This window comes from Cyprinus carpio, chromosome B13 (genome assembly GCF_018340385.1).
Source record: "Cyprinus carpio isolate SPL01 chromosome B13, ASM1834038v1, whole genome shotgun sequence".
Lineage (NCBI taxonomy): Eukaryota > Metazoa > Chordata > Actinopteri > Cypriniformes > Cyprinidae > Cyprinus > Cyprinus carpio.
Genome location: NC_056609.1, coordinates 4,296,942 through 4,320,911, shown reverse-complemented (window position 1 = coordinate 4,320,911; position 23,970 = coordinate 4,296,942). Strand labels below are relative to the sequence as shown.

Here is a 23,970-nt window from a genome sequence, read left to right as displayed (position 1 = left end):
ATATTTATTGTTATATATGATTATTTCACCTTTCAATTTGTGTATCGCTTTACCTATATTTAACGTTTTGTATAATTATGCTAGTATTTGCTAGCTTACCATATTTTGTAAATAAACGCCACAAAAATACCACAAAAAATTTTACACAACAATATTATATTACCAACCATTTATGATAAAAAATAATATTGTTTTTTCATCAATAAAAAATAAAACTACGTGAATGATTAATTTCTCAACAAAACACTATAGTATTTATAATTATTGTCTATTAATTAGCCGAAATAAAATTAAATATATGTTAAATTTAAACTGCATTCCAGCAAAAATTCCATTCAGCATAATCAAAGCTTTATTGGCACGTCGAACATTAACAGTAGGCTATTATTTACAAAATATTCAGAACGTTAAGTAAAGAGATCGAAATGAAGGGAGAAATGAATAAAAAAATTTATATAAAAATATAACCAATAATAATAGGCTAATAATGATAATAATATACAAATATTACGGGGAAAAGACGATCAGTTAATGGACTTACAAGACTGTAGGATGGATAAAAATGTTTTCTTGTAGGCCTGTTTTATATTATGCACTTTATGTAACATTTATTCATGATGAACTTCATTTGAAAGCTGACTACCGCACGTAATACAGTCCGGTAGCGAATGCCTATGGTTATTGTAATAATTTAATAATGTAATAATTTCTATAATAAATAATATAATAATTTCTTCAAAATAAAATATAAATTAATCCATCTCTGATAATCCCGGTTGCAATGGTCACGCAGGTATGTTTACGCATTAAACTCATGGCCACGAGAAAAATATGTCGTTCTTTCAACATAACATCTCGTGGCCACGACATAAGGATGTTGTTACCTCGACAAAATGATCTCATGGCCATGACATAATATCACGTTCCCATGAGTTAATATGATGTTCCCTCAAACTAATATCTCGTGGCCACGACAAAACTAAGTGAACCGGACATGTCACCTTATGGGCACCGTACCTTTTTAACCAGAAATGTATTTATTTTTTCTGGAGAAGCAAGCAACTTATTGTAGTTTTGCTGCCATGCTCTTAATGTGATGGTTGATTTGGGACAGAACTGGATAGATAGGTTAGATGAATTCTGTATAATTCTTCTAGCAATATAGGCTTGGCCTTTAAAGGTCTTAAAGTCTTGGCTTAGTTATTGCTACCAGAATTACAACATCAATTTTGCAATTTTTTGTCATTGCAACATTTTAGTGTAATTTTCACTAACAACTGCAGCTGGATTTATACTGTATACCTGAGTTCACTGTTATCCCACTTGATGGTCACTTGATTGTGACCATCAAGATGTTTACTCATTCTATGACCACACTCAACAAAACTGAATATATGTGAATTCATATATTAATACTAGACACCTTAAAGATAATGTGTACCATATCTTTATGTTAACATACTTTACTAGACTTTCATTTTGGAGCTTTGATGCAGTCATCATCTTCTCAAACAGGAAATAAGCTGCTCTGGTCATGTGACAATTTGCACTAATCACATGAAACTGCACATATTTGATTGAGACCCTTATCTCCCCCCCCCCCCCCCCCCCCCCCCCCCCCCCCCCCCCCCCCATATTTGCATGAAGTGCACTAAAACATCAGTCAGTAAGGTTTTTAACAGCTTTATAAATGAAAACCTCTTTTACGGTCACTATTGTGACCGGTGGGATTAAATTAATAGACCAGCAAGATCACAAAACAAAACAAAACAAAAAAAATAAAAATAAACAGTTCTGATTGGTGTCTTAACAGCAAGGCTCCCTTTTATTGAAGATTGATATTCATATTATAATCACAAAAGAACCGCAAAATAGCAAAGTGAAACACACACACACACACACACACACACACACAGAGAGAGAGAAAACAATATATTCTAGTAAAATGCTCAAAAAACACTAAAATTTTGCAAAGTTTACAAGCCAAGTACTTTTTATACATTTTTTCCACATACACATCAAACAGTCTAATTGAAACAAAATGATGATGGAATGAATGCATCAAGATTTTTCAATATCAGAAAAACATCAGGTTGCTGTGTTTTGTGTTTTTATCCACTTGCTCACCAATTTTACTATAAAACCAAGCTCACGATTAGGAAAAAAAAACCTTAGTTCACAAAGCACCCACTCTTCACTGACAATAAGAGCACTTTAGGGAAGTGTGCAATCAAGCATGCACGGCCGCTACTGAGATAAACAAGAACGGCCTGACATGGGATGACACATTAATGTAAAAATACAGTTACGTCATAAAAATATTTTCTTAATGTTGATATGTAGAGATGTTCAAGAAATATACAAATAACAAAACTCAGTCACACTTTAAATGGCAGTTTTGATGTTACAGTGTAAATTGTTAAGCAAACTTCATGCACCTAGTTGTTTTCTGAGTTGTATTAATGTAGATTACTTACTGGATTTAATTATATTTACATGTAATATGTGAAGGACACTGTAATGTAAACTGTGTAATATGGAGATTCGGAATAATGCTTTGTGGAGTTCAATCTGTGCTGAGTGACATTTAAAAAAAAATAATAATAATAAAAACATCAAAGCCCAGTCTGTTTGTGAATGATTATTAATTAAAAGTTAATTGCATTAGTCCTAAAAGTTAGACAAAAGTGCACGGACAGCCCTCATCAAAGTCAGTATGGTCCTATGTTTGGTTTGGGAAGATGAAAATGGTTTTGGAGATCGGTGAGCACTGACTTTTAGGCTTGGGTGGCATAACATTGTCCTTTATGAGAGGTGGAGTATTTGGGGTTTCAGGCAGAGGTGTAGATGTAATTGGTCTTGGCCATGCCGGAAAGCTCATCTTCGTAGCGAGGAAGACAACAGAAGAGGATCCCGCAGCCCAGCATCAGGATGGTCGCCCCCCAGCCGAAGCCGTATGCCCAGGTGTAGTTGTAATAACCTTCATAGATCTGCTCGTTGAACTTGACAGGGTAGATGATCAGAGCGATTATCTGGATGATTACTGGAACGACAGAAAGCAGAGTCACTTCATAGCTCAAAGGATGTGCACTGCACAGTTTGCAACAAATCTTGTTCAAAATAAAAAAAAAGGTCAGTTACAGTAACCTTAAAACTCTCAAGTTACATTTAAAACTGTTTAAAAGCAAAATACTGAACCAGGTGGCATTTATTTGAAAGACAGACAACGTAAGCACACATTTAGGTTTCGGTTGATAAAACAATAGACTCCCTGTTCAGAAACAAAACATCAGAGGAACATAGCCAAAGGTAAAAGCTAGCACACCTGTGTGAACCTGCGGGGAACTGACTTCATTTACATTTGGCAGATGCTTTAATCCAAAGCAACTTCACTAGGAGTCAAACTCATTAATGCCAACATCTAGCTTTCAAACATCCATAGCTTAGAAAGTGACACTAGTTCTGAAATAAAATGTCATAACCTGTGCTTAAAAATAAAAGTGTCCTAATACTTTTATTTTTATTACACACTTCATCTGTCAACACAGTTGTATGATTTCATAGCAAACAATCCTATTTTTATTAAATGCCCTGCTTGAGGCACCGAAAACAATGTAGCCATGCGGTTTGATATATTTTCCTGTCTTATGCAATGACATCCACACACTTAATGTGGATGAAATGTGTTTTTGGCCAACAAAAAGGTGCTCTGAAAAATCGTGCATAAAAAAAAAAAAAAAAAAAAAAAAATGAATGGCTAAGTATTCCTGTGGTATCCAACAAGTTTTCTTCTTAAGTGTTTTATGAACAGCACCTAATACAAACTTGGCACCAATTTGTGTTGGTCCATTAAAATGTTTAATGAGTAGCTTAAAGCTCTGTGGGCGAGCCAGCCAGGTGAATCTGCAAGTGTTGCACAGACATGTGAGCGAAGGCCAAGCCCTGTTTGGGTGTGTTGGGAACTTTCACTCAGGGCTGAGTCTGACGCTTCCAGCAACAGTGCCGTCATAGACTCCACCTCAAACTGAAGGACTATTGCTGATACAGAGGGAGCAGGCTATCAGAGTTATCAGATCAGACATTTCATGATGAAACTGAAAACAGAGACGGTGTATTTAAAGAACAAAAATTTGTGATTAGTGAAAATAATAAAAGACAAATGAAAAAGAAGAAGAGGCTATGCTTCAGTCTGGCAATGAATAAGCGAGGGGGAACAAAACAGCCGTTCTTACCTTTCACCTGAATACAAGTGAAGAGGACGGGGAGGGGTAAGAGCGACAGCAAAACAAAAGCAGGGCAGAAAGACCAAAAGCACAGTCTGTATATATCTGTAAACTCTGCGTCACACTGCACCTTCATAAGAAGTCTTTCTTTGTCTTGATTGGGTACGTTCAGCCATGTATTGTTTATAAACGCTGTATTAATAACCTAAAGCCGTCCTGTCCACTGATACACCAACCACAGTACAGCCAAATCTCGACTGGTTTTTTCGTCACGTATTTATATCCCATCACACACCGCCCAGCCCAGCATCCATGCATTATTTAGAAAGCACTCAATAGACAAAGCCCTTGCTGTGGAACTTCCTCAGAAGGACTGGACTAATATTTTGGCCAATTTGAATGTGACAACAGCCCCTGATATCCAACAGACTGATAGGTTTAGTGAATGTCTTACCGGCAAAAATAAGCAAGCCTCCGACTACAGGCAGCAGAGCGATGTTGAGGCTACAGCAGAGAGCCACAAATGAGATGATGAAGGCGATGATGAGGATGATGAGGCCTATGATCATCAGAGCAGCGACTGCCTGGGCCCATGCTGGAAGAAGAACCGAGAAGAAGACCTTCAACGATATGCTGCGTACTTGTTTCATCACACTAATGTATTCCAATACAGTAAAGAAACCACAGCTGAAATTCGGGAAGCATAGTCTCTCTGCATTTTTAAAACTCGTATTGCTGTCTCTTGTTTATTTGATCTTCCTGTGCTCTCTTGTTCATCCTGTATTCCTGTTTTAATTCTACATGTATACTTTAACATTGTTAAGCGCTTTTGAGAAGCTCCTTTAAGGGCGCTATAGTAGCGCTATATAAAATAAAGTTAATATTAAGTCATAAGTTTGGTTTTAATATTTGTAGGGACTTTTTAAAAACAAACTGTACAATAAACAAGGTACTGTGAATGCAATGCTTGTGTATCTCATTTCTCTTTAACTAATCGACTTGAACTTTAGGGAAGCAGAACAAATACAGGAGGTGAGTTTCCACGATGGGTTGTAACATGGATGGTTACACATTAACAGATCGACGGCAATGTTTAACTAGTTTCACTTGGGCATGACTCAGTGCTGCTGCGAGGACTTGTAGAGACAATGCTTGGCTTCCTAACACTCAATAGAGGAATGTGTTTTTGCTCCAAGAAGTCAAGTGAATACAGTCACACCCAGGGTGCTTGAGGTGGAGAGCATGGGGGAGGGAAGGGTGTGGTTCGTGGGGGGGGGGGGGGGGGGGGTAGTCTTATTTGGTCTAACTCTATTTCAACTCAATTCATCACTCAGACATGAATGATTGTTGGTATTCAGGAATTGCTGTAAATAAAAAACTGCTTGATCGACACTCTGGTCACAATCCTCAGATATACATCATTGTATTTTTCATGCCAGTTACTAACATATAACACAAGAGATTTAAAGAGATAGTAAATGCTAACCAAATAAACATCACCATATGTAGACTAGTATCCATTTATAAATCATTTAAACACACTACTGTTCATAAAGAGCACGTCACAGCATCTTATTACTACAAAAATAACCTTTATTGAAATGGACAGATCTCTACTGATAGGCCTCAGTTTAAACATGTTCTATTTGCAAACTAATGAAAATAAGAGCTAAGATAAGTGACGTGACTTCAGCCAAGTATGGTGACCCATACTCAGAATTTGTGCTCTGCATTTAACCCATCCGAAGTGCACACACACAGAGCAGTGAACACACACACACTGTGAACACACACCCGGAGCAGTGGGCAGCCATTTATGCTGCGGCGCCCGGGGAGCAGTTGGGGTTCAGTGCCTTGCTCAAGGGCACCTAAGTCGTGGTATTGAGGGTGGAGAGAGCGCTGTACATTCACTCCCCCCACCCACAATTCCTGCCGGCCCGAGACTCGAACTCACAACCCTTCGATTGGGAACTCTCTAACCATTAGGCCAACGACTTCCCCCACGACTTCCCCAACGACTTAAGAGCTAAGATAAGGGGAAGACCGCAAGAAGAAAAAAGACAGGTTTTGCCTGGAGCTTAAAAGTGTTTGCAAAGCTGTCAACAGTCTCCTCTAATTTATATAACTGGTTCCACTGGTTATATAAGATGTCAACTTTTAAAACTGTTAAACTGACATCAGTTATTTCCATATCCCCCAGAGTAGCTATAGATATAGAAAATAAGATATAGATGTTGTAAAAATAAAAACCAAACACATATTTTATGGTCTGATACCACAGTTATCATTTTTTAGATCAAGTCAGTGTGTTGTTTGTTCGAGAGGTATTTACAATGTGCAACTCACTACCAATTATCACATATTAAAGTGTAGTTTATTCAGCTGTAAATAGTATATTTATCATAATTTAGTTGATCTAATTGAATAAGCCTAACAAAACATAAACTAACAAAACCTGGCTTTATTAAGAATTCATAAGCTTTCAGAATGAGAAACAATTAATTCACACAAAAGAAGCAGGGAACTAACACTTACAGGATGCAAACATTGTATTATTACATTTTATATAGCATTATATTGTGACATAGCTACTAATCAGCTCAAGTTAAGCAGCCTGACCCCCTGACCTGAGCAGAAAACGTTTTCGGGGAACGCTTCATTTTTGCTGTATTTGAATGCAATCGTTCTCAGGACTGGAGGTGAATACTCACGGAGATCCATGAGAGATTTACAGTCCCACTGGTCGCCGCGGCCTCGGCACTGCCTCCACATGCTGGCGTAGTGCGTCTTCGCGTTCTCGTCCTCCACCCATCCGGACTGCGCTGCGATGGCGATAATGTCAAAAATAATGGCAAACAGCAGAAGCAGAGGCAGGATCCACCTGCACCTCGGATACGAGATTCCACAACGAAACATTTTGTGCAATAACGCTGTTTTGTGTCTCCTGCGCGAGTATGAAGAAGCTCTCTGAATGTTTTCAGGCCAGTCTTTATCTGAAACTTTCCCTGAGCTCCACCCCGCAGTGAAACCCGATCTGGAGAGGCTCGACCTGTTTGAATGGATGGCTTCAGGGCTGGGCCCTCGAACGCCACTCAAGTGACACAAGCAATGAATCATGTTGACTTTCTTCAACACTGCAGAGTTTCACTTTAAATTGACAATAAACTTTTACAGTGCCTTTAGAGTTACACAGTTATTACTGTGAAGTTTCTGAGCTGCAGAATCCCAATGACTAGCTGTCCCTAATATATAAATAAATAGAACAATCACAGAAAACATTACAAACCATCACCTTTTAACCATTAAAGGGATAGTTCACCCAAAAGTGAAAATTCTGTCATTTACTCACCCTCATGTTGTTCCAAACCTGTATGAGTTGCTTTCTTATGTTGAACATAAAATAAGATATTTTGAAGATTGCTGGTAATCAAACAGTTGGTGGTTGACTTCCATAGTATTTTTTTCCCATGGTCAATGGTTTCTGTAGTGTGTTTTGGGACATATTCCATTAGGATTTATTGGTTTTAACAGTAGAGACCAACAGAGACCATTACAGTTTCCAGTAAAACCATTAAAATTTTGTGATGGTGTCTATTGTTTTGTGTTTTTTTTTTTTTTTTTTTTCAGAAGGGATGTCTTTACATAAACAGATTATTCTGGATTCTGTTTACATTGTGCCTATATGCCTTTTGGCCAATTATTTCTAGAATCTCACAATCTCACATCTTATTTATATATTTTCAGCAGTAACTTGTTGTGATATTGAAATAAAATGACCCAACCTACATTCATTCTACAGTGAAGTTTTTTATTGTATAAGACAGCAATACTCAGACTTTATGTACAGACCTGTACTGTATATATTCTTGCAATTAAGAAGATGAAGCTTCATCTCATGCTTTCTTGGGTCTGTCCTCTTCTTATTGTGTATCTAGGCCATCCACTCTTTCTGTCCCGATTAGATCTTATAAGATTACAACAGTTGTAAATAAACAGTTATTTACAATAGTAATATATATGCAATATAAGTGTTGTAAATGTATTTTGATCAATTATAAGCTTCACTGAGCAAAATAATCACCCCCTTCCCCATCCAAAAAAAAAAAAAAAAAAAAACATAATGTTAAAGTGATTCCCAGCTTTTGAACCATACTGTATAATATATACATAATGTTTGTGTATGTAAACTGTGTGGCTGGTTTTGTCATATCTGATGGCAGTGAGAAGTAACTTCATGATGTTGTCAGGCGATTCATGATAAATTAATAATGTAAAAACATTTTATACATGGATGTTGTGTTGATAAATTGTTCAACAAGTGTATGCATGTTTGTGTGAGACACAGAAAGTGAGTTTGTAGTGTCCTCCAAAACTATTTTGTTACTTTAATATGAATTTATTATAAAACTAGTCTGGACCTATATAGTACTTTATTCATATGAAACGTTTATATATATATATATATATATATATATATATATATATATATATATATATATATATATATATATATATATATATATATATATATATATATATATATATATATATATATATATATATATATGTAATTATCAACATTTTATATATAATTATCAACGTTTTAATACTTTATAGACTTAGATTTACTGTAGCTACAGTACATGTTGATGCATAAACACAGAACACTAAAGAAAATTATGAAATTTTATGAATTATGGGGAAAGTTAATTTAGCAACCCCTGTCATGGAAATGTCTGAGTCAGTTTCTGCAATTACTGTACACTGTATCATTAATATTCAGTTAATCTCTATATTACAAATGGTCATGTTTCAAATCCTGTACAGATAACCTGGTGTTGATCGCAAGACTATAGGTTTTTTCTGAATGTACAGTCTGTATGTGATATAGCTGTCCCTCAAAGAAATAAAACAAATGTACTGTGAACAGAATGAAACAGGAGTATGGCGCTGCAAATCCAAACTTAATAGCTCTTTAAATCTTGTGCATGCTCTCTGAGACATATGTTGTCTAATAATCTGGTCATATTGGCATGAATCAAAGGGCGTAATCATTTTCGAAGCTCTGAAACAGCCTAATCAGAATAATTCAAGGGGAATCATACATCCACCCTTTGAATACACCCATGAAGACAGTACAGTGCTCTCTGATTCCCGTGCTCATGTTTTGCCATGAATCAGAGCTGAGCTGATTATGGGGTGCACTGGTGGGTGTGGTTTTTTTGTATACGGTGGCAGCTGATGAGACATCTATTAGTTTACAGTCTGAATGTTTCCATGACTCAAGAAACACTACCATCAGCAGAGAGGGTGGAGAAAGCGCCGTCTTCACACTCCCTGGATGGACAGGTTCTGAAACCACAGGTGCCCGCAGGTGTCTGTCACACCCAGAGCTCAGCCACACGGTGTTCAATTACCGAAATATGGTTATATTCATCAGTAGCCGAAAATTCAGAAATACATGCAATCCACAGTAACTGCTGATAGGTCACAGATGACAAAGACTATTCGCTTGTTAAGTCTGACGTCACGTGTCACCGCTTCCATGTCCAAACGCTCTATCAAATACCACCAGTAAACAACAAAAGGTGCTAATATACACTCACAATGTGATATAATTCTACCAAAAAACTATTAACTCCATACCGAAATTCCAGATAGCCAGACAATGAAAATATAAATATAAATAAAATAAATATTAAAAATGATTTGTGTTTGGGACGCTGTGAGCATAGAGACTGTAGTGTACACTGTAAGTTTGAAAACGTTACGCTTAAATGTTTAAAATGAATAAACAGTGCTCATAAACGGCTGCTGAGGTAGTATTCTCAAGTGAAGCGGGTTGAGGCTTGGACCCGGAAACAGCGCTTCTTACGTCACCACTTAACAACTGAATAGGGAGAGCACTTCAGCGTTCTGCACATTTGTCTTTTCAGTTAAATTCTCACCTGGATTAAGTGCATTCTTTGAAAAGTGACTGTGAAATGATGTTTCTGTGTGACAATCACTTGACATGATAACCACATCAGACTGGTTCAATCATTTTTCTCTATTTATTAATCTCGTTTGGTACTTTCATTTATCAGTCAACCCTGCTAAAACAAACTAAAAAACAATAGAATCCAACACAGAAATTCTAATGATCTCCACTTAAAATACAATAACAAACATTAATACCATAAACCATCAACTTTTAACCATTAAAAATGGTTTCTGTAGTGTGTTTAGGGACATATTCCATTAGGATTTAATGGTTTTAACAAGCCACCAATAGAAGGTGACCAATTACCAGTAGAGACCAACAGAGACCATTACAGTTTCCAGTAAAACCAATACAACTCCCATTATAAACAGTAAAACCATTACCAATTCTGTGATGGTTTGTATTAATAATACAAACCATCACAGAATTGGTAATGGTTTTACTGATAATAATAATTACTTTTTTTTTTACTTATTACTTTACTTATTACTATTACTTATTTACTGATAAGTAATAATTATAATTATTATTATTTTCAGCAGGGAAATGGATAAACTAGTAATAAATAAATGGGGAAGCGGAAGTGAAACCTGTTCACTCTGGATAATATAAATAAAGAATTCATTTTTAAATATTTGGGTTACACAAAATATGAATAACTAGATTTAGCCTATTCCTTAAAATATAAAGATTTTATTTTAAGTGGTTCGTTTGGATTTCTCGACTACATATAAGCCATATTAAAATAGTTGATTTACTGTAGCCTATGTATGAGTAGGCTATTAATAGCAGTTGTGTCACGTGTAAAGTCTTCAGATTAATATTAACCCTGCTCACACAGGACTTTCCTGTCCCTTGAGCGCAATGGAAGACAGTGAGAACTTGTTTCGTAGTCTATTAAACACACTTTACTAAATTAATGATGTCAAAATCCTCTTTAGCGGTTAATGGGTTAAGGCTAGTTGGGATAAAACTGCGGCTACTTCAATATCACATCAATATTGCGTCAGTTTTGTAAGAGGTAAGTTCAAATCGCGGCACCCGGCTGTGAATAATTGACGCTTCCTGCAGACGGCGGCGTGCTTGCGCGAGCTGCCATGTGACGTGAGCGCACAGGAAACAAACGACCTGTCAACTTCCGGTGGCCATATTGCGGTGATACAGCGAGTTTTGGTGCGGGAGATTCATGATGATGTCTGCTCAGGCTTATGGAGATAAAGGAAAGATGAAGGAGTATCACTACACGGGGCCAGTGGAGCACAAATTCTCTCCCTACGCCTTCAACGGAGGGTAAGAAGCGGCGCTCTCTGTCTCGTCTTGGTCTTCCTTCAGTCAGCACAGGAGCCGGAGAACAGCACACTTCTCTCCAGAAACTCTACACAAACTCTGTTCAGCGAACCTACTTCACTATCACTGGTTTCAGAGTTCAGTCGCAGCAGTAAACTCACGAGTGTAACAGCACGATTCATATCAGCTGAGTTTTACTTTCACTATCAGAAATACAGCATTTAGCCGGAAAACCAGACTGATTTATACTTTCTCAGTGATGTCAAAACGACTGATATTTGTGTCAATATGCTATGTATATTTTATGGTGTGTTATTGATTTCTGCAGATTTATTTCATTGTTGAGATAAAAACTGACCTGTCACTGCTCAGAGAAGGCGGATCATATGCTTTCCCAGCGGTTTGATCATTTAGGTGGATAACGAAGAAAATAGTATATGTGCATAATTAAATTACTTAATTTTAATCTTTTTGAACACACAGTCTTGAGTCAAATGTGGAAATTGTCCTGTCCTCACAAGGACCTGTAAGACTGTAAAGGGCTGAATTGTTCTGTTGCATGAAATAATGAATGTTTTGTGTGTTTGTCCTCCTCTCAGGACTGTGCTGGCGGTGGCGGGTGAAGACTTCGCTCTCGTGGCTTCGGACACGCGCTTAAGTGAGGGGTACAGCATCCACAGCCGAGACTCCCCCAAATGCTACAAGCTGTGAGTCTCTATGTGTGCGATCCACGGGTCAGACAGCCACAAAACGAAACCTGGGCTTTTATTTATCTATATTTCATGTGCGTGGAATCATAAAAATATGATGTAAAATAAAATACAGTTGTCTAGATAAATACTCAAAATAATCATGTTCTTAGAAATGTTTGAACTGATTCAGATTTGCAGATTTTAAATCAGAGAGATTTTTAAACCATCACGGTTTCAATGTTCTTGTACTCACGAGATAAGGAGCGATCATCAAACTAGTGACACTGATGATACTGTCTTTAGGCAGTGGTTAAAATCTGAGCACTTTTATGTTGCTTCAGCCCTGTTGTCCATTGTAGTAGACAAAGTGAAGAAAATGAATACCAAGTGGGGATTTTTCCTTTTTGATTCCTTTTTCTCAGTGGGAAAAGTTCAGGTCTGAAGGGGTTAATGGCCATATAACAAGTGAATACCTGCTTTAGCTGTAACTGTACGGAGAGGTTCAAGATGAACCCGATCTCTCTGGCTCTTATTCCCATACAGGACAGACACCACAGTGATCGGCTGCAGTGGTTTCCATGGCGACTGCTTGACGCTAACCAAAATCATCGAGGCGAGACTGAAGGTGGGTTTGACGACAAAACCTGGAAAGGAAACTGGAAATTGTCATCATTGTATTTTCTGGTCAGATCACGTTCAGTCAGCGCTGACAGTGTGGCACACACATGTTTACATGATTCCCTTCCCTTAAAGATGTACAAGCATTCGAACAACAAGAACATGACAAGTGGAGCTATCGCTGCCATGCTGTCAACCATCCTGTACGGGAGGCGCTTCTTCCCTTACTATGTCTACAACATTATCGGGGGTCTCGATGAGGAGGGTGAGTTTGTCATAAAAATATGATTTAAATTCTCTAGCTCAGGAATGTATAAACGGGGTATTATACACACCTTTTTGGTTTTTTTACAGAAGTGTCCATTTAAATAGTCGATTTGTTTTTTCATTCAAGGTCGAGGTGCCGTTTATAGCTTTGATCCAGTTGGTTCTTACCAGAGAGACACTTATAAAGCGGGCGGCTCTGCGAGTGCAATGCTGCAGCCTCTTCTTGACAACCAGGTGAGACACTGTGCATGCATACGCTTACATACACATACTTTGGGCTTTATGTTCACGCTGTTATCACTCTGTACAACCAGAGCAAATGTGTATGACCGGTGTTATTGAGCTAACAAATGTGTATGACCGGTGTTATTGAGCTAAATCGAAAGGTTGGATCTGTGTAGTCAAACCTTTTCTTCTTGAAGTCTTACATTAGTTTCTGTTGTGCTCAGATTGGATTCAAGAACATGGAGAACGTGGAGCAGGTTCCCCTGTCCCTGGAGAAGGCAGTGCAGCTGGTGAAGGATGTGTTCATCTCGGCCGCTGAGAGGGACGTCTACACAGGAGATGCCCTCAAGATCTGCATCATCACCAAGGAAGGCGTTCGAGAGGAGATCGTGCCCCTCAGGAAAGACTGAGACGTCTTCTCTGCCATGCCAAAATTAGCCTGTTTTTGTTTTCTCCAGTTGCATCCTTGATTCTGCTGTTCTTTTTATATTCCTTCTCAAGAATAAATATGTTAACCCTGTCAGTGTTGTCTTTCATTTTGAATGTTTTGTCGGTTTGAGAACTGCAGGTTGTCCTTATGGGACACTGTTGAGCAAAATGGATTTTCTTGAAAACACACATTTGCATATTGATAGTACAAATGGTGAATGACTAGATGCATAGAAGGAAAAAAAACCCCAGTCATGATCAGTTGGTTTGCACATGTTAATGTTCTCTGAGTGCTTTTTTTTTCTATATTAAAACCCATAGGATTATATTCAGCTTTGATTTTTAACCCTTGCAGTCAACTTTGGCAAAAAGCTCACTATTTTAGAGTTCTGTTATTAAATACTAGTAATGGACAAATATTATGTTCCTGTTCCCCAAGCAAAAAAAAAGTGTTCTATTATAAAGATGCATTGTTTCCAAAATTACATCAGAAAACATTAATTTTGTAATAAGATGGCATATCTTTTTGCAGAGTAGCTATATGCATAACCCTAGAAAAGAAACATATCTAAATCAATTCAGATTTACTGGTATAGCATTTTTCACAAGTAAATATGATTTCAAAGCAGACTGAGAACAGTTCCCTGCAAACCCCAGTGAGCTAAAGACAACAGGAATGAGTGCATTTATAAAGTTATAAAATGCAATCCATTATAAAATGGGTTCATGATTTTTGTTAATCTATGCAACCAAAATTTGACAGCCTCAAGTCTAAAAAGATGTTGCAAAAAACGGCTTGATTCATAAAGATTTCCTGCAATGTCCGTATTAATTTTTATGTGGTAAAGTTTTGGTTACAATTCTCACTTTATCAACCTCATATAATCACTATAAACATTTTTGTTTCTGAACACATATATTTTGCTGATCATCTAACGTTTGTCTCTCAAAGCTAATGTAAAAGGTGATTTGGCAAGGCCTGTCTAATACTTGTCAGCTGCAAACATACAGTGCTGATTCACATGATGGTTTGCATAGCTGCTCAGACTAGTTTTGAAAAGTTATTGATCTATTTTTTGTTTTCTCTTCATGACTGGTTGTAACTTTTTAGAATTGTTAATTTAGAACTGAGAATTGTAAAAAAAAAAAAAAAAAGACAAAGGTAAAGGTAAAGGTCCTTTTATGCACTTATTTTAATTTACATCAACTGAGAATATAAAAAAATGCATCTTTTTGTTCATGTGTATTAGTTAAATACTAGAAAACAATTAACTAGAACACAGTTTTTAAAATAAAACGAAACATCTTTATTTAAGATTGTCCAGCAGAGGGTTGTACTCTGTACTCAGTGCTTTCCGGATTGCTGAGTGTCGTCTGTGTGGCGCTGGTGTCGTGCTGTGCCTCGGCTCTCTCTGGCTGCGTTGTATTCACAGTTTGACAGTCAATGGGCAGCATCCTCTCAGCTGCTTCAGATGGCTGATTTACTGGTGCCTGTATGTAGAGCTTTCCACCAGCCATGGAGCAGGTCACCGCTTCAGGATTCACTCCTTGAGGCAGATCAAACACCCTTCTGAACTCTTGGGTTCTGTAAGAGTACGAGCCCTTCCCATCCTCATGCTTCTTCTCGCTCTTTCCGCTGACATGCAGCTTCCTGTCCACCTGTCTGACTGACAGTTCTTCTGGGCAAAAGTCTTTAGTGTCCAGTGTCAAAGAGAAGCCGCTTCCCTCTTTCTCCATTGTGCAGGCGACTGGGTAGATCTCCTGCGAGGGTGGTATCTGCTGGATCTCCTCAAAGATCTTTTGCTGAAGTTTCTCCAGCTGCTCCAGGCTGCTCTTCAGCTCCTTCAGCTCCTCTCCGTGTCTGTAAAGAGATGTGATCTCTGGCCAGAGGCTGCGCACTGGCCAGTCCATTCCCATGAATGAGCTGAGGGAAGGCTGGAATCCATGCAGGCTCAACATTTTCAGTGGCTTTTAGGTTTGCTCCTCAGTCGAGTTGTCTCTCTGGTGGCGTCGTAAGGCTTTTAGATTTGACTCTGGTTCTGTGAGTCTCTTGCCTTTATACTGTGTGTTCATCAGCACCAGCAAGTCCATGAACTTTCCAGGTAGTTCCGGATTCGTCCATTGGGGGGCAGCATAGAGAGAACTGATGATGCCTCACCAGTCACACTCTCATTTTACAAGATGACCAATAAACATCTATTAAACTGGAATTATTGATTTACTGATGTATTAAATGACATTTACTTATAAGTTTACAGATAAATACAGAGTTGACCAGAATCTTTTTTTTTTTTTTTTTTTATTTTCACAAGATTAAATTTGAAAAGAAAACAGCTTTTATAAAGTCTTAACACAGAATCTTTTTTTTTTTTTTTTTTTTTTTTTTATTTTGGTTTATTGTGCTCCATTAAATTTGAAAAGAAAAACAGCTTTTTTTTGTAGGCATGCTGGTGTGTTTCATGGGCAGTGCTGGTGTTTTTCATGGGCAATGCTGGTTCCATTAACTGCTCAGATTAATCGTAAAAATTTGGTAATTAATTTATTTTTTTATCTTCGTGACTGGTCATAACTTTTAAAAGTCAGTTACAAAAAATCTTTAGGTAACTGATAGATGTAGGAAAAACAAACAAAAACAGGTCCAACTTAAAACATTTAAATTAAATGAATCCTGCACACTATCCAAACTTGCAAATGTACAAGAACATCAATTTAAATTCTGAAACATTTGCAAGTGCACATAGTGTGGGGGATTTCTTCTTTTTTGTTTTAAAGTCAGTTAAAAAAAAAAGTAGATTGTTCTCTTTTGAATCTGACAAAGCAAGACTAAACCCTTTGCTAACTGATAGTTGGTCAAACTAGTTCTTGACTAGTTATAGCTACTGGGGTCCCTCAGGGCTCAGTTCTTGGACCACGTCTCTTCTACATGGAATTACTAGGTTCTGTCATTCAGAAACATGGCTTTTCATATCACTGCTATGCTGATTTCCATCCTCATGATCTGACGACAGCTGCTCACATCTCAGCATGTCTAACCGACATTTCTTACTGGATGAAGAACCGTCACCTTCAACTCAACCTTGCCAGTCAGAAGTCAGAAAATACTTTTGACTTCTTTGCCTTTTATTTTTATTAAAAAAAAAAAAATCTTTGCTTTGTGTACTGATTTACACTAACCAAGACTTGTCATAAACTTACATATTATTGCTTTTTGTTGGTTTTCATTGCTTCTGTTGTACTCATTTGTACAGTAAGTCACTTTGCACAAAAGCATCTGCTAAATGACTAAATGCAAATGTAAATGTACGACAGTCTTAACATAGTGGCTATGTTCATGTAACTGGTCTCAGAGCTGCTGGTGTTTGATATTTTTTCCTGTCCCTCTTATGTTAGCAAATTCATGAACATTTTTATGGTGACATTTGTCAATTGTCTTTGTAGCTCTTATACTTGTTTCAGGTGAGTATTTACTTTTCTGAAGAATTTTGGAGATGTTATTCTACAACATTTCTTCATAATTTAAAGGAGTTAAAAAAAAATAAAAAAAACAAAGGAAAATTGATCTTTTATTGCAGTTCTTATTTTATTTAGTTTCATGGATATATTGAATATAAAAATGCATCTTTTTTGTTCATGTGTATTAGTTAAATACTAGAAAACAATTAACTAGAAACACAGTTTTTAAAATAAAACGAAACATCTTTATTTAAGATTGTCCAGCAGAGGGTTGTACTCTGTACTCAGTGCTTTCCGGATTGCTGAGTGTCGTCTGTGTGGCGCTGGTGTCGTGCTGTGCCTCGGCTCTCTCTGGCTGCGTTGTATTCACAGTTTGACAGTCAATGGGCAGCATCCTCTCAGCTGCTTCAGATGGCTGATTTACTGGTGCCTGTATGTAGAGCTTTCCACCAGCCATGGAGCAGGTCACCGCTTCAGGATTCACTCCTTGAGGCAGATCAAACACCCGTCTGAACTCTTGGGTTCTGTAAGAGTACGAGCCCTTCCCATCCTCATGCTTCTTCTCGCTCTTTCCGCTGACATGCAGCTTCCTGCCCACCTGTCTGACTGACAGTTCTTCTGGGCAAAAGTCTTTAGTGTCCAGTGTCAAAGAGAAGCCGCTACCCCCTCTTTCCATTGTGCAGGCGACTGGGTAGATCTCCTGCGAGGGTGGTATCTGCTGGATCTCCTCAAAGATCTTTTGCTGAAGTTTCTCCAGCTGCTCCAGGCTGCTCTTCAGCTCCTTCAGCTCCTCTCCGTGTCTGTAAAGAGATGTGATCTCTGGCCAGAGGCTGCGCACTGGCCAGTCCATTCCCATGAATGAGCTGAGGGAAGGCTGGAATCCATGCAGGCTCAACATTTTCAGTGGCTTTTAGGTTTGCTCCTCAGTCGAGTTGTCTCTCTGGTGGCGTCGTAAGGCTTTTAGATTTGACTCTGGTTCTGTGAGTCTCTTGCCTTTATACTGTGTGTTCATCAGCACCAGCAAGTTCATGAACTTTCCAGGTAGTTCCGGATTCGTCCATTGGGGGGCAGCATAGAGAGAACTGATGATGCCTCACCAGTCACACTCCAGTCACACTCTCATTTTACAAGATGACCAATAAACATCTACTAAACTGGAATTATTGATTTACTGTTGTATTAAATGACATTAACTTATAAGTTTACAGATAAATACAGAGTTGGCCAGAATCCTTTTTTTTTTTTTCTTTTTTTTTTTGGTTATTCACAAGCGCTCCATTAAATTTGAAAAGAAAACAGCTTTTATAAAGTCTGAACACTGAGAGGCTTCTGCTGATGAATGTTGTTGTGGCATTTTTTTTTCTTTCGTTTTTTTGTAGGCAGTGCTGGTGTGTTTCATGGGCAATGCTGGTTCCATTAACTGCTCAGATTAATCGTAAAAATTTGGTAATCAATTTATTTATTATCTTCGTGACTGGTCATAACTTTTAAAAGTCAGTTACAAAAAATCTTTAGGTAACTGATAGATGTAGGAAAAACAAACAAAAACAGGTCCAACTTAAAACATTTAAATTAAATGAATCCTGCACACTATCCAAACTTGCAAATGTACAAGAACATCAATTTAAATTCTGAAACATTTGCAAGTGCACATAGTGTGGGGGATTTCTTCTTTTTTGTTTTAAAGTCAGTTAAAAAAAAAGTAGATTGTTCTCTTTTGAATCTGAAAAGCAAGACTAAACCCTTTGCTAACTGATAGTTGGTCAAACTAGTTCTTGACTAGTTATAGCTACTGGGGTCCCTCAGGGCTCAGTTCTTGGACCACTTCTCTTCTACATGGAATTACTAGGTTCTGTCATTTAGAAACATGGCTTTTCATATCACTGCTATGCTGATTTCCATCCTCATGATCTGACGACAGCTGCTCACATCTCAGCATGTCTAACCGACATTTCTTACTGGATGAAGAACCGTCACCTTCAACTCAACCTTGCCAAGTCAGAAAATACTTTTGACTTGTTTGCCTTTTATTTTTATTAAAAAAAAAAAAATCTTTGCTTTGTGTACTGATTTACACTAACCAAGACTTATCATAAACTTACAAATTATTGCTTTTTGTTGGTTTTCATTGCTTCTGTTGTACTCATTTGTACAGTAAGTCACTCTGCACAAAAGCATCTGCTAAATGACTAAATGCAAATGTAAATGTACGACAGTCTTAACATAGTGGCTATGTTCATGTAACTGGTCTCAGAGCTGCTGGTGTTTGATATTTTTTTCCTGTCCCCATTATGTTAGCAAATTCATGAACATTTTTATGGTGACATTTGTCAATTGTCTTTGTAGCTCTTATACTTGTTTCAGGTGAGTATTTACTTTTCTGAAGAATTTTGGAGATGTTATTCTACAACATTTCTTCATAATTTAAAGGAGTTAAAAAAAATAAAAAAAACAAAGGAAAATTGATCTTTTATTCCAGTTCTTATTTTATTTAGTTTCATGGATATATTGAATATAAAAATGCATCTTTTTGTTCATGTGTATTAGTTAAATACTAGAAAACAATTAACTAGAACACAGTTTTTAAAATAAAACGAAACATCTTTATTTAAGATTGTCCAGCAGAGGGTTGTACTCTGTACTCAGTGCTTTCCGGATTGCTGAGTGTCGTCTGTGTGGCGCTGGTGTCGTGCTGTGCCTCGGCTCTCTCTGGCTGCGTTGTATTCACAGTTTGACAGTCAATGGGCAGCATCCTCTCAGCTGCTTCAGATGGCTGATTTACTGGTGCCTGTATGTAGAGCTTTCCACCAGCCATGGAGCAGGTCACCGCTTCAGGATTCACTCCTTGAGGCAGATCAAACACCCGTCTGAACTCTTGGGTTCTGTAAGAGTACGAGCCCTTCCCATCCTCATGCTTCTTCTCGCTCTTTCCGCTGACATGCAGCTTCCTGCCCACCTGTCTGACTGACAGTTCTTCTGGGCAAAAGTCTTTAGTGTCCAGTGTCAAAGAGAAGCCGCTACCCTCTTTCTCCATTGTGCAGGCGACTGGGTAAGATCTCCTGCGAGGGTGGTATCTGCTGGATCTCCTCAAAGATCTTTTGCTGAAGTTTCTCCAGCTGCTCCAGGCTGCTCTTCAGCTCCTTCAGCTCCTCTCCGTGTCTGTAAAGAGATGTGATCTCTGGCCAGAGGCTGCGCACTGGCCAGTCCATTCCCATGAATGAGCTGAGGGAAGGCTGAAATCCATGCAGGCTCAACATTTTCAGTGGCTTTTAGGTTTGCTCCTCAGTCGAGTTGTCTCTCTGGTGGCGTCGTAAGGCTTTTAGATTTGACTCTTGTTCTGTGAGTCTCTTGCCTTTATACTGTGTGTTCATCAGCACCAGCAAGTTCATGAACTTTCCAGGTAGTTCCGGATTCGTCCATTGGGGGGCAGCATAGAGAGAACTGATGATGCCTCACCAGTCACACTCTCATTTTACAAGATGACCAATAAACATCTACTAAACTGGAATTATTGATTTACTGTTGTATTAAATGACATTTACTTATAAGTTTACAGATAAATACAGAGTTGGCCAGAATCCTTTTTTTTTTGGTTATTCACAAGTGCTCCATTAAATTTGAAAAGAAAACAGCTTTTATAAAGTCTGAACACTGAGAGGCTTCTGCTGATAAATTTTGTTGTGGCATTTTTTTTTTTTTTTTTTTTTTATTTGTGCTGGTGTGTTTCATGGGCAATGCTGGTTCCATTAACTGCTCAGATTAATCGTAAAAATTTGGTAATCAATTTATTTATTATCTTCGTGACTGGTCATAACTTTTAAAAGTCAGTTACAAAAAATCTTTAGGTAACTGATAGATGTAGGAAAAACAAACAAAAACAGGTCCAACTTAAAACATTTAAATTAAATGAATCCTGCACACTATCCAAACTTGCAAATGTACAAGAACATCAATTTAAATTGTGAAACATTTGCAAGTGCACATAGTGTGGGGGATTTCTTCTTTTTTGTTTTAAAGTCAGTTAAAAAAAGTAGATTGTTCTCTTTTGAATCTGAAAAGCAAGACTAAACCCTTCGCTAACTGATAGTTGGTCAAACTAGTTCTTGACTAGTTATCGCTACTGGGGTCCCTCAGGGCTCAGTTCTTGGACCACTTCTCTTCTACATGGAATTACTAGGTTCTGTCATTTAGAAACATGGCTTTTCATATCACTGCTAATAATGCTACTTGTTGACAATAAAACATATATATATATATATATATATAAACATGCTAAAAGGAATTGTTGACAATACACGCAGACCCCCCCCACCAGTTGTACAAGTATAACTGGCGCCGCGTCTATATATATATATACTATATATATATATATATATATATATATATATATATATATATATATATATATATATATATATATATATAAAGCCTCTTGATTCACTTCCTCGTTCTGGCGTCATCATGTCGTCAGTTCCTTGTTATGAACTTCAGCGCAGAGATCAGATCAGACGAGACTGCTGCTGCTTGTCAGTGTAGCTCGTGCACAACTCCGGGCCGCTCTTTTCCAGCTGTTTCACCATAAATACCCGCGGTTCACTCGCGATATTTGGTAATGTGTATGTTCGGTTTGTTGTAATGTGTGTTTGTACTGTAGTATGTACATGTTATCGTTCCCTCACTGTCTGAATGTTCAGCTCTCTAGCACAGAATGGCAGTGGACTGGTGGGGCTTCGCCTATGCTGCAGCTCTTGCTCTGGGCGGCTTTATGGGCTATAAAAGAAAAGGTATTTCTTCACTGTGGTGTAAAAGGAACGTGTGCAGATGATAAAAAACATTTTAAAAAAATCTAATTTCTAATAGGTTTATAAATCTTAGAAACTAATTTTTAGAAACTTTTTTTTTCTGGTCCACTTTTAATGGTTCTAATAGAGTTATAATAAAGTTAATAAAGCATGCACTTTTCACATTTGTATTGTATAGCTAACAAAAAAAAAAGGACTATGCTATTGCTATATTTTTGAACATGCTACCATGGTAATATAATTGCAAAATCATAATAATTAAACGCTTTGATGTACTATGTCTGCAATCTATACTCATCCCATAACATCACTGTACTTTATTGAAAGGGATTGGTGGAGATATTTAACATAATTCCTGACTTCTACAGGAAGTGTGGTGTCATTAATTGCCGGGCTCTTCTTTGGAAGTGTGTCTGCGTATGGAGCATATAGAATAACAAATGATCCACACGATTACTGGATCTCTCTGAGTAAGTATAAAAATTAAATCTCTAATCTCCACCCTTTAGAAATACAGCATATATCAGCTTGGAACCTACTTTTTTCTCTCTAGTTGCCGCCGGTGTTCTGACTGTTGTGATGGGAATGAGATTCAGGAAATCTGGGAAATTAATGCCTGCAGGAATCATGGCAGGGCTGAGGTAAAACTGTAGCTCAGACAAACACAGGCGTAAAATATTTAGATTCTTGTGTTAAGATTTATCTAAAGTGTTCTTCAGCCTTGATGATATTCAGTGTTTGTGTATTTGCTCTGGGATCATTTATTGGGGGCGATATCTTTATCAAAATCAGACGAACATCACTTCACCCAAGCAGAGCCATGTCTGATACAAGAAGTCAAATGCAGTAAAAGTCTAGTCAGAATGTTTCAGTCATGTTTTCACACATTGCTTTTCACTACATGAACACAAGGAGGGTTATATTAAATCATTTTATTGATCTGCTTCAATAAAGCTATTATTATAACTAGAGCAAACACACAGTAATTCACAGATGTGCCAAAGCCTCGAGAGCTGATTATTCTGATGGTTTGTCTTCTGTTTTCAGCCTCCTCATGGTTTTGCGACTTTTGATCTTCTAAGAGCTCGTGGACAGACCACACGAGGACCTTTCCCACAACATCTACTGGACAGTTTACATCAGCATTATCACTTTTTATCAACAAATTGTATCTTGTACATTCCAAATAAATCTGTCCATTTTAGAGTCTCCGCTTTAATCTTGTAACAATAAGGAAGACTGGTTTGTAAATGAATTAGTGATTAACATCATCTGTTAATTAATTCAAATGAGTGTAAAACCGTGAGCCTGCTACTTGAAGAGGTGGCTCAACACCTCCTTCACGGTTTTCACATACGCCTCATGGGGTGGAGGTTTTCTTGCGCTGCCCGGCTGGAGGAACTTGCTGATCGTTGGTAAGGCCTTCATCTTCTCTTGAAACGCCTGCAAAACAAATGAAAGGTTATACAAGATTCAAAATCACAATGCTTGGAAAAAAGAGCTTTCTCTTTAATGAATAAATAACAGATACAGGTAATACAACAGCAAAGCAAAGTGTACCGCTTGTTTGTTTTTTGGATCACAGGAATTATGGCTCTGAATCGTGGGCTGAACTCACTGCTTCACTAAACCAGACCACACTTCTCTCTATCACTGTATATCTGACAACCAGCACAGGTTTAATTATGTTAATCATCAAATGCACTAACTAAACTATAGCTGTTTTTTTCATATTCATAGCATAAGTAATAAACTTACTCTACAACATCATATGTTGAAAATAATGGTTTCGTTTAGTGATTCTGGGGTTGGGTGTCTGTGTGAGAAACTGTGAAGCACCTGGATTTTGGGAAAGCGTGAAAGTATTGTAGGGAGTAACTCCTGCAGCATCAGAGTGACTTCAAGAAGGTGAACGTCAGCATGGCTCAACTGGTTTCCCACAAGGAACTGAGAGTTCCCCAGACCCTAAAACACAAAAAACAATCCATAGT

At 37.7% G+C, this 23,970-nt stretch overlaps 6 protein-coding genes and 1 pseudogene across 7 annotated transcripts in view; 2 read left to right on the top strand and 5 right to left on the bottom strand.

Moving 5' to 3' along the window:
- Positions 1–1,798: 1,798 nt before the first annotated feature.
- LOC109091356 (p53 apoptosis effector related to PMP-22-like) lies at positions 1,799–7,275 on the bottom strand. Its single transcript, XM_019105118.2, has 3 exons — positions 6,935–7,275; positions 4,678–4,818; positions 1,799–3,043 (listed from the first exon to the last, which is right to left on the bottom strand). Exons 1-3 carry the CDS (start codon positions 7,137–7,139, stop codon positions 2,832–2,834), a joined length of 558 nt encoding a protein of 185 aa, XP_018960663.1. The 5' UTR covers positions 7,140–7,275; the 3' UTR covers positions 1,799–2,831.
- A 4,017-nt stretch (positions 7,276–11,292) lies between these two features.
- Positions 11,293–13,815, top strand: LOC109091025 (proteasome subunit beta type-1-A-like). The gene is made up of 6 exons (XM_042736303.1): positions 11,293–11,496; positions 12,093–12,200; positions 12,729–12,810; positions 12,939–13,068; positions 13,198–13,304; positions 13,520–13,815. Exons 1-6 carry the CDS (start codon positions 11,393–11,395, stop codon positions 13,703–13,705), a joined length of 717 nt encoding a protein of 238 aa, XP_042592237.1. The 5' UTR covers positions 11,293–11,392; the 3' UTR covers positions 13,706–13,815.
- A 1,121-nt stretch (positions 13,816–14,936) lies between these two features.
- LOC122139383 (heat shock protein 30-like) lies at positions 14,937–15,765 on the bottom strand. Its single transcript, XM_042736302.1, has one exon. The coding sequence runs from the start codon at positions 15,681–15,683 to the stop codon at positions 15,036–15,038; it is 648 nt and encodes a 215-aa protein (XP_042592236.1). The 5' UTR covers positions 15,684–15,765; the 3' UTR covers positions 14,937–15,035.
- Positions 15,766–17,388: 1,623 nt separating this feature from the next.
- Positions 17,389–18,225, bottom strand: LOC109080640 (heat shock protein 30-like). The gene has a single exon (XM_042736301.1). It carries the CDS (start codon positions 18,073–18,075, stop codon positions 17,428–17,430), a length of 648 nt encoding a protein of 215 aa, XP_042592235.1. The 5' UTR covers positions 18,076–18,225; the 3' UTR covers positions 17,389–17,427.
- Positions 18,226–19,638: 1,413 nt separating this feature from the next.
- On the bottom strand, positions 19,639–20,480 carry LOC109091358 (annotated as a pseudogene).
- Positions 20,481–21,627: 1,147 nt separating this feature from the next.
- Positions 21,628–23,183, top strand: tmem14a (transmembrane protein 14A). 2 transcript variants are annotated; one of them, XM_019105129.2, is made up of 5 exons: positions 21,628–21,786; positions 21,872–21,961; positions 22,348–22,449; positions 22,533–22,620; positions 23,027–23,183. In XM_019105129.2, exons 2-5 carry the CDS (start codon positions 21,886–21,888, stop codon positions 23,058–23,060), a joined length of 300 nt encoding a protein of 99 aa, XP_018960674.1. In that variant the 5' UTR covers positions 21,628–21,786; positions 21,872–21,885; the 3' UTR covers positions 23,061–23,183. The 2 variants fall into 2 exon arrangements, with proteins under 2 accessions (XP_018960674.1, XP_018960675.1); XM_019105130.2 differs by having other exon boundaries at positions 21,644–21,793.
- Positions 22,897–23,970, bottom strand: part of LOC109091362 (glutathione S-transferase 3) — a 2,033-nt gene continuing 959 nt past the window's right edge. Inside the window, exons 5-6 of the mRNA XM_019105124.2 lie at positions 23,819–23,944; positions 22,897–23,422 (exon numbers count right to left, since the gene is read on the bottom strand). Coding sequence (XP_018960669.2) covers positions 23,291–23,422; positions 23,819–23,944 — 258 coding nt within the window. The 3' untranslated portion in view covers positions 22,897–23,290. The remainder of the gene's footprint in view (positions 23,423–23,818; positions 23,945–23,970) is intronic.

What these genes read in the sequence shown, in the direction of transcription:
- LOC109091356 (XM_019105118.2), bottom strand. Translation starts at nt 7,139, where the DNA reads ATGTTTCGTTGTGGAATCTCGTATCCGAGGTGCAGGTGGATCCTGCCT. An exon ending in TAAATCTCTCATGGATCTCC is followed by an intron (nt 4,819 to 6,934) that starts GTGAGTATTCAC and finishes TTCTTCTTCCAG; the next exon opens with CATGGGCCCAGGCAGTCGCT. An exon ending in AGGCTTGCTTATTTTTGCCG is followed by an intron (nt 3,044 to 4,677) that starts GTAAGACATTCA and finishes CTGTCGTTCCAG; the next exon opens with TAATCATCCAGATAATCGCT.
- LOC109091025 (XM_042736303.1), top strand. Translation starts at nt 11,393, where the DNA reads ATGATGATGTCTGCTCAGGCTTATGGAGATAAAGGAAAGATGAAGGAG. An exon ending in CCCTACGCCTTCAACGGAGG is followed by an intron (nt 11,497 to 12,092) that starts GTAAGAAGCGGC and finishes TCCTCCTCTCAG; the next exon opens with GACTGTGCTGGCGGTGGCGG. An exon ending in TCCCCCAAATGCTACAAGCT is followed by an intron (nt 12,201 to 12,728) that starts GTGAGTCTCTAT and finishes ATTCCCATACAG; the next exon opens with GACAGACACCACAGTGATCG.
- LOC122139383 (XM_042736302.1), bottom strand. Translation starts at nt 15,683, where the DNA reads ATGTTGAGCCTGCATGGATTCCAGCCTTCCCTCAGCTCATTCATGGGA.
- LOC109080640 (XM_042736301.1), bottom strand. Translation starts at nt 18,075, where the DNA reads ATGTTGAGCCTGCATGGATTCCAGCCTTCCCTCAGCTCATTCATGGGA.
- tmem14a (XM_019105129.2), top strand. Translation starts at nt 21,886, where the DNA reads ATGGCAGTGGACTGGTGGGGCTTCGCCTATGCTGCAGCTCTTGCTCTG. An exon ending in CGATTACTGGATCTCTCTGA is followed by an intron (nt 22,450 to 22,532) that starts GTAAGTATAAAA and finishes TTTTCTCTCTAG; the next exon opens with TTGCCGCCGGTGTTCTGACT. An exon ending in GGAATCATGGCAGGGCTGAG is followed by an intron (nt 22,621 to 23,026) that starts GTAAAACTGTAG and finishes TTCTGTTTTCAG; the next exon opens with CCTCCTCATGGTTTTGCGAC.